General features: G+C 20.8%; 1 protein-coding gene across 1 annotated transcript in view; it reads right to left on the reverse strand.

Annotated features, from left to right (window-relative positions):
- Window positions 1–5,418: 5,418 nt before the first annotated feature.
- LOC119571070 (calbindin-32-like) overlaps window positions 5,419–10,000 on the reverse strand; it is a 35,540-nt gene continuing 30,958 nt past the window's right edge. Inside the window, exons 12-14 of the mRNA XM_037918532.1 lie at window positions 9,056–9,119; window positions 7,679–7,826; window positions 5,419–5,751 (exon numbers count right to left, since the gene is read on the reverse strand). Of these exons, the coding sequence (XP_037774460.1) occupies window positions 5,589–5,751; window positions 7,679–7,826; window positions 9,056–9,119 (375 nt within the window). The 3' untranslated portion in view covers window positions 5,419–5,588. The remainder of the gene's footprint in view (window positions 5,752–7,678; window positions 7,827–9,055; window positions 9,120–10,000) is intronic.

Consider the following 10,000-nt stretch of genomic DNA (forward strand, 5'->3'; position numbering starts at 1 on the left):
GATGAAGAATTTTATCATAATTTTTTTTTTTTTTTTTTAATTAACAAATTAAAAGATAAAAATAATCGAAATTTTTTCTATTTATAAAAATTATTTATTTCGTTGTTAATAATTATCATTATTTTTTTTTAATTATTATCATTTTCGTTAATTATCAAAAATGTTTATAATTATTATTTATTGAAATTGCTTAATCATCGTCATTATTATTATTATTATTATTATTATCAACAATATTTTTATTATTATCGAAATTATCATCATCATCTTATATAATTTTCATTATTTTATATAATTTTCTTCTTTATCAACATCACTAATTAATATAATTTTCTTTCCGATGTCATTAGCCTAATTAATTAGCTAATTAATTACCCTCATTAACGACTTTATAAAAAAAAAAACATTACAAACACTTACACTTAATTAAAAATTAATTATTATTATCACCAATACAATTAACAATATATAATCTACATTAATTAATAATATAATTAATTAATTAACATCTACATTAATTAATAATTAATTAATTAATTAATTAACATCTACATTAATTAATGATATATCAATATTAAAATTTGATATCTAATTAAAAATTAAATTAATTAAAATTAATTAAATTAATTGATTAATTAAAATTAATTTGATATCTAATTAAAAAAGATATGATTACATTGCTAATGATATATAAGTTTAATTATGATAATTGTTAATCATGAAATTAATTATATAACATTAATAAAAATAATCATAACACGAATTAAATATTTCTGTACAAACTCAAAATTAATTAAAAAAAAATATGGAGAATAATCACACAAAAATTCCACTAATAATTAATATAATTAATAATTAATATAATTAATATTGGTAATAATACTAATATATTTTCAATTATTTTCTCAGAATTAATTACGAGAGAGAGAGAGAATTAATTTTTTTTTTATATAATTTTTTTAAATTTTTTTTATAGTTACCAACATCACAATATATTTTTAATATATTAATATATTTTAATATATTAATATATTTTAATATATTAATATATTTTTTCTCCCTAAATATTATGAAAAACACATCACAATGTTATATATATATATATATATATATATATATATATATATATATATATATATAAACGTCTACGCATGAGATGGAATCGAATCTTTTATTAATATAATTTTATTAATTAAAAAGAAAGAGGGAATAAAAGAATTATATTAATTAATTAAAAAGGAAAATAAAAGATGAATTAAATACATAAATAAATAGATCAATAGAATTATTTGAGAAATACGAATAGATAAATTAAAATAAAAAAAAAAGATAAAGATATAGAAATAGATAGATAGATAAATAGATAGATAAAAAAATATATAAATAATATAAAATAGATAAATAGATAAATAAAGAATTAAAGGGAAAATATGTGAAATGGATGATTAGATATAATTAATTCGTTCATTAACTAATAAGATTATTAATTAAAATATTAATTAAAGAAAAAAAAGAAGAGAAAAGATGAAAGACAAGAAAAAGATGAAAGAATTACGATTAGATATAATAATAATAATAATAATAATGATAATAATAATAATAATAATAATAATAATAATAATACATCTTCAGTTCATTAATATTCATTTATTTATTTAAATGAAACAGATAATTATAAGAATTGATATAATCATCTTAAAAAGAAATCTATTTAGATATTAATAGATAAAGATGATTACTAGCCAAATAGATTTATTTTTTTGAAAATTATATAAAAATTTCGAGAAGAAAAAAAAAAAAATTATAGAGAGAAAATATTAAAAATTGATTTTAATTTTTATCAAAATTAATTAAATAGAAGTTATTATTATTATTATTATTATTATTATTATTATTATTATTATTATTATAATTTTATGAATTTAAAAATTTTGTTTAAAAATTAGATAAATAAAAGAAAGGGATTATGATGATAAAGAATGATAAGGGATAGTGATGATAATCATAATAATAATGATAATAATAATAATGATGATGATAATTAATAATTAATAATAATATTGATAATTACAATATTAATAATAATATTGATGGTAATAATATTATTAACATGATAATGAAATAAATTATTATTATTATAATTAATAATTAATTATTAATTAATTAATTAATTATTAATTATTATAATTAATTATTAATTATTATTAATAATTAATTATAATAATAATTATTATTATCATGAGAATAATAATGATAACGAAGATAATGAAAATAGATAAAGGGATAATGACGATAATGAAGATAAAAGAGAGAAAATAATAATGATAATGATAGAGAAGGGATAATAATGATAATTATAAAAAAATGAAGAAGAAAATGAAAACAATAACAATGATAATAAAAAAAAGGGATCATAATGATAGAAACGAAAATAAAGAAAATAACAATAATAAAATAGAAGTGATAATAATGATAATAATGAAAATAACAATAATAAAAAAGTGATAATAATGATAATAAAGAAAACCACAAAGAAAATGAAAAAAAAGGGATAATAATGATAAGAAAGAAAACCACAAAGAAAATGAATAATAATGAAGAAAAACTGAATAACAAGATAATAATAATAATTCTAATTATAATAATTCTAATAACAAGATAATAAAAAAAATTATAGATTCTCCTCCATAATAACAACACGAGAGAAAAGTTATTATTATTACAATTAAAAAAAAAAAAAAAAAGGAAGAAATTATATTTAGCAAATAATTATAATTATTAAGAAATAATTTTTTATAATTATTAAGAAATTATTATTAATTTTTTATATAATTATTAAGAAATTATTATTAATTTTTTTATAATTATTAAGAAATTATTATTAATTTTTTTTATAATTATTAAGAAATTATTATTAATTTTTTATATAATTATTAAGAAATTATTATTAATTTTTTTATAATTATTAAGAAATTATATTTAGCAAAAAGTTTGATGAAAAGATGTTTATATAATATTTTTTTTTTAGTCATTTTTTTTTTTTTGAAAATTTTAGAGGAGAAAAAAAAAAAAATGTATATAAATTTCATCCATTTTTTTTTTTTTTTTTAAATGGATGATTTTAATTTTTTTTTTTTTTTTAATTTTTAGTATTTTTTTTTCCTTATTTTTGAGGGGGGGGGGAACATCATCCCGTTTTCTTTGAAGTTTCATAGAAAACGTTAAGGCTCTTATTCCCATTTTCTTTTATTTTTATTTTTAGTTAAGTTTACCCTTTATTTATATTTATATTCATATTTATTATTCTATTTCAATTTTATTATCATTTTCTTTCGAATTATGTTCCTGATCTTTCAATAAAGATTATTTTCATTCCTTTTTTTGATTTTTCACTCTAGGAAAAGAGCGAGAGAGAGAAATTGATGAAGAAGAAAACGGAGAAGAAAGAGAAGAAGGGATAATAATGATAAAGACATTAAGTCAAGGGATAATAACGATAATAATAAGAATAGAATAATAATAATAATAATAATAAAAATAATAAATAAATTGGGAGAATGATAATAATAATAATAAAAGAAAACAATTATCAAGGGAAAATAATGATAAAGATATGAAGTCAAAGATAAGGATTATGAAGATAAAGATTAACTTATCAATTGAATTATCAATGAGATATATATCTTTTTTAAATCTTATTTTCATATCTTTATATATCTTTTATATATATATTTTTTTTCATCTTATTTATCTTATTTAATATATAATCGTTTTTTAAATCTTATTTTTCATATTATTTTATCATCATTTATATATATATTTTGCTTATTTATATATATATTTTTTTTTTACTTTGCTACAAGGACGAAAAAAAATCAAGAGAAATGAGAATAGAGGAAAAAAAAAAAAAAAAAAAATTATATATCTCATCCCTCTTGATTTAATATTAAAAATTATATATAATATTTTTTTCTCTATGAAAGTCAGTTTTTTTTGTGAAAGATTTATCAACAAAAATAAATAGATTTATAAACGAATTTTCTAAATACATATATTTTTTTAGATAATAATTGTCATATATATAATTAATTATGAATATTTTATATTTAATTATGAATATTTATAATTAATTATGAATATTTTTCTTTTATTTTTCCTAATTTTATGAAGTTGAAAATAATTCTATTTAATTTTCATTATTTCTCGTAAATTATCTGATTAAATATAATCTATTTCGATGTATATATATTTAATCGTATCTAATATTTCAATTTAATTAATTCCAAACATATAACTGAATTTAAAACCAATTAACTCAAATAATTAATTAAAATTAACTCAAAAAAATTAATGAAGAATATATTAACTCAATTATTTAATTGTAAAGTTTTTAATTTAATCAAAAATTTATTTAATCAAAAAAGTAAAATAAATTTTTTATTTTAATAAAAAATTTATTTAATCAAAAATTTATTTAATCAAAAATTTATTTGATTTATTTAATTTTATTTATTTTAATAAAAAAATATTTAATAAAAAATTTATTAAAAAAAATTTATTTAATCAAAAATTTATTTAATCAAAAATTTATTTAATCAAGTTAATTTTATTTATTTTAATCAAAAATTTATTTAATTTATTTAATTTTATTTAATTAATTAATTGACTAATTAATTAATTAACTAATTAATCAAAATCTAATTAATTTTATTCATTTTTCATAAAAAAAACTGGTCCAGTGACTTTCTTCGGGAAAATTTGTCCTTAAATTCCAAAGTAAAAAAAAAAAAAAAAAAAAAAAAAAAAAAAAAATCATTATTATATTATTGAAATAATTTATTTATTATTTACTTATTTTTTGTTATTATTATTTATATGATTATTATTTATTATAGTCATATCATCATATTATTAATTATATTATATTTTTACATATATCAATATTATTTTAAATATATTGTCTCTTATTATATATATACTACAAAACTTTATTATTTCATATTTAATGCTTTTATCTTTATCGATCACTAAAAAAAAAAAAGAAAAAAAAAAAAAGATTTATCTTTATGATCACTAAAAGAAAAAAAAAAAAAAAAAAAAAAAGAGAGAGAAAAATTTGCATACGAGAGAGAGAGAAAAAAAATTTATATTTAGAATTAATTTAATATATTAATTATTATTATTATTATCATTATCGAAATTATTTGAAAATCTATATATTTTTTTTAATTAAAAAAATTCATTTATCAGGAATCATTAAGAAAAAAAAATTTTTTTTTTTTATATTTTCCCTCAACTTAATTAAAAAAAAAAAATTATGGAAGGGATAAGTAGAAAAAAAAAATATTAGAAAAAAAAAGAATATTAATATATTCAAATACGAAAAAAAAAAAAACGAAAATAAAAATAAAAATATTATTATATATACCTTTTAAACCATCTCCTTCTCTCTCTCCTAAACAGAAATAAATTCTAAACACAATTTCTCCCATTCAAATTTCCTCTTTAACAACGATAACCGCGCATAATAAACATGAAAATCCATTTTTTAAAATGTTTTCAAATTTTCAATTTTTTTTTCGAACCAACTAACTGGAGGTCGCAGCGTTGCCAGCGGGTGCGGCGCCAGTGTTGCCAAGGGTGCGAGTGACAAAATGGCGCACCCTTAATTTCTGCATTTTCAGCGCCTTCATCCCCATTGATGCAATTTCGCTCAAGGGGTGGATGATCGGTTGCACGCCGGTGCCGGCTCTGCAACAGAGGAGAGAGGTTTTTGTTAATGAGGAAATATGTCTTGATGTTGAATGTTAAATGCCGTTAAATGCCGTTAAATGTCGTTAAATGTCGTTAAAATCCGTTATAATGTCATTAAAATCCGTTTGAATGTCGTTAAAATCCGTTAAATGTCGTTAAAATCCGTTAAATGTCGTTAAAATCCGTTAAATGTCGTTAAAATCCGTTAAATGTCGTTAAAATCCGTTAAATGCCGTTAAATGTCGTTAAATGTCGTTAAATCGTTAAATCGTTAAAATCCGTTAAATGTCGTTAAAATCCGTTAAATGTCGTTAAAATCCGTTAAATGTCGTTAAAATCCGTTAAATGTCGTTAAAATCCGTTAAATGTCGTTAAAATCCGTTAAATGTAATTAAAATTCGTTAGAAATCGTTAATTTTTGTGTGTGTTTGTTTGTGTGTGTGTATAACTTACTGGAAATGTTTTTATTCCAAATAACCAATTAAGATTTAAAAATATCCTGTAATACTTTTAAAAAATAATAATCTAAAAAAAAAAAAAAAAAAAAAAAAAAAAAAAACAACAATTATAATAAATAATAAGAAAATTTTACTAACAGTTAAGGAATTCAGAAAAAAAAATAAATTTACGAAAAATATTAACAAAGAAAACGAAATAAGAAAAAAATTAGAATAATGTCATCAGTAAAAGTAATATTAATTAAAACAATAGTAATAGTAGTAATAATAGCAGTCGTAGTAATAGTGGTATTAATAGTATTAATAGTAGTAGTAATAGTTGTAGTAATAGCAATAGTATGAATAGTAATAGTTGTAATAGTAGTAGTAATAGTATTAATAGTAGTAGTTATAGTATTAGTAGCAATAGTAGTAACAGTACTACTAGTGGTAGTAGTAGTAACAGTACTATTATTAGTAGTAGCACTAATACTAGTAATAGCACTAATAGTAGTAATAGCACTAAATAGTAGTAATAGCACTAATAGTAGTAATAGCACTAATAGTAGTAATAGTAATACTAATAGTAGTAATAGTTGTAGTTACAGTAGAAGTAGCAATTGTAGTAGTAATATTAGCAATAGTAGTAATAGTAGTACTTTACTTTACTTTACCATAGTAATAATTTTAGCAATAGTATTGCTAGTAATAGTAGTAGTAATAGTAGTAGTAGTAATAAGAGTAATAGTAGCAGTAATAGTAGTAATAGTACTAATAGTAATAGTAGTAGTAACAGTATAGATTAGCATAGTAAGGTAGTAATAGTATAATAACAGAAATATAATAGTAGTAATAGTTAGCAATAGAGTTGTAGTAATAGTACTTGTAATAGTAATAGCAATAGTAGTTGTAGTAATAGTACTTGTAATAGTAATAGCAATAGTAGTTGTAGTAATAGTAATAGCAGTAGTAGTAATGAAAAGAATATTCTAAAAAATCAACAGATGAAGCATTGAATAATATGTATATATATTATGTTTATAATAATAATAATAACAACAATAACAATGAAAAAAAAGAAAAGAAAAGAAACGAAAAAAAACAAGAATTTCCCTTACATCTGTACCCCCCCCCCCCCAAAAAAAAAAAAAAAAAAAAAACAAATTGCAAAAAAAAAGAAATCCAAATAATGATAATAATAATAATAATAATAATAATAAAAGATAATAATAATAATAATAATAACAGTTTTCGTTTTCTGAAAAAAAATCAAAATTTCCCTTACGTCCGTATCTCCTCCTCCTCGAAAATAAGCAAATAAAAACAAAAATAAAAATAAAACGGATAAATAATAAACAAAAAAAACGACTATTTTTTTCTTCAAAAAAAAAAAAAAAAAAAAAAAAAATCGAAAAAAAAAATCGATTTTTTTTTTTTTGATTTTTTTTTTTTTCGAAAATTATTTTTGAAAAAAATATAAAACTTACGTCTGCAGGTCATCTTCGCCTCCATGCTTAGCCAGAGCCAAGAGAATCATCGTCAATTCCTTCTTGTTGATTTTTCCGTCTTTGTTGAAATCGCAACCGCGCATTATTGCATCTTGAAACTCTTGCAAATCGAGGGCATCGTAATCCTGTAAATTGTTGGGAGAAAATTGAAAATTGAAAATTCTGAAAATTGTTGTTATATAATGATGATGATGATGATGATGAGGAGGAGGAGGAGGAAGAGGAGGAGGAGCGGGAGTGGAGGAGGAGGAGGAGGAGGAAGAGGAGGAGAAAGAGAAAGAGGAGGAGGAGGAGGAGAAGGAGGAGGAGGGAAGGAAGAGGAGGAGGAGGAGGAGAGGGAGGGAGGAGGAGGAGGAGAAAGGAGAGGAGAGGAGGAGGGTGAGGAGGAGGAAGGGGAGGAGGTAGAGGAGGAAAGAGGAGGAGGAGGAGAAAGAAAGAGGAAGAGAGGAGGAGGAAGGTAAAAAGGAGCAGGAGGAAGGAGGAGGGAGGAGGAGGAAAGGAGGGGAGGAGAGGAGGATGAGGAGGAGGAAGGAGAGAGGAGGAGGAGGGAGGAAGGAGGAGGAGGGAGGAGGAGGAGGAGAGGAGGGAGGAGAGGAGGAGGAGAGGAAGGAGGAGGAGGAGGGGAGTAAGAGAGGATAGAAGTAAGAGGAAGAAAGGATAGAGAAGATGAAGAAAGGATGGAGGGAGAGAATGAAAGATGAGGAGGAGGAGGAGGAAAAGGGAAGAGAAACAGAGATAGAGATAGTAGGAATGAAATAAGAGTGAAATAGAAAAGAGATAGATAAGAAGAAAGATAATTATAATGATAATTATTATAATGATAATGGTAATGGTAATGATAATGGTAACAGTGATAATGATGATGATTATAATGATAATGATGAAAATGTTTTATTAGAAGTTGTTATATAATGATAATGATAATAATGTTAATAATAATAGTAATAATATATATATAATTTAATAATAATAATACTAAATAAGAGAGAGAGAGAGAGAAAGAGAGAGAGAGAGACAGAGAGAGAAAGAGAGAGAGAGAGAGAGAGAGAGAGAAAGAAAGAGAGAGAGAGGAGAGAGAGAGAGAGAGAGAGAGAGAGGAGAGAGAGAGAGAGAGAGAGAGAGAGAGGAAGAGAGAGAGAGAGAGAAGAGAGAGAGAGAGAGAGAGAGGAGAGAGAGAGAGAGAGAGAGAGAGAGAGAGAGAGAGAGAGAGAGAAGAGAGAGAGAGAGAGAGAGAGAGAAAGAGAGAGAGAGAAGAGAGAGAAAAAGAAGAGAGAGAGAGAAGAAAGAGAAAGAAAAAGGAGAAGAATAAAAAAAAAAAAAAAAAAAAAAAAAAAAAAAAAAAAAAAAAAAAAATATTAAAAAAAATGAAATCTTTGAGAAATCCATTTAATTCCTCATTTTCAATTGTGCCGTTGTTATCCTGAAAAAAAAAAAAAAAAAAAAATAAAAGAAACAAAAAAAAACAAAAAAAATATATGAATATACTTAATAAGTAGGTAATATATACTTAAATACATTTTATAAGTAACTAATACATACTGAAATATATTTTATAAGTAATTAATTAGTTACATTTTATAAGTAACTAATACATACTGAAATATATTTTATAAGTAATTAATATTTATTGAAATATACTTTGTAAGTACAAAACATATACTGACATATATTTTATAAGTAACTAATAAAAACTGAAATATACTTTCTAAGTACATAATATATATTGAAATATATTTTCTAAGTTCATAATATTTACTGAAATATATTTTCTAAGTACATAATATTTACTGAAATATATTTTCTAAGTAACTAATATAAAGTGAAATATATTGAAATATTCTTTATAAGTAACTTTTTAAGTAACTATTATATTCTGAAATATAAATCTTATTATAAGTACATGATATATACTGAAAAATCAACGTATATATATTATCTTTTTCAATTTCATTATATATATCATATTCTTATTTCTATATTTTATATGAATATATAGAAATTAATAAAAAAAAAATTATATATATATGTATATAATATATTTTCATTATTTTCTTTGTTAATTTTATCGAAAAAAGTCAATTACAAATTTGTATTTATAATATTTTAGAAAAAAAAAAAAGATGGCGAAAATCTGCCAAGGTGGTATACAAGCCTATTTTTATTTGGTGTAAAACTTTTCGTCCTAATCAAAATTCGATTAAGATATAACAATGATTAAAGTTAATGAAAAGATGAGAATTATAATATATATATATATATATTTTTTTTTATATTTTAGAAAAAAAAAAAAAAAATGGCGAA

The sequence above is a fragment of the Penaeus monodon genome, unplaced genomic scaffold (genome assembly GCF_015228065.2).
Source record: "Penaeus monodon isolate SGIC_2016 unplaced genomic scaffold, NSTDA_Pmon_1 PmonScaffold_501, whole genome shotgun sequence".
NCBI lineage: Eukaryota > Metazoa > Arthropoda > Malacostraca > Decapoda > Penaeidae > Penaeus > Penaeus monodon.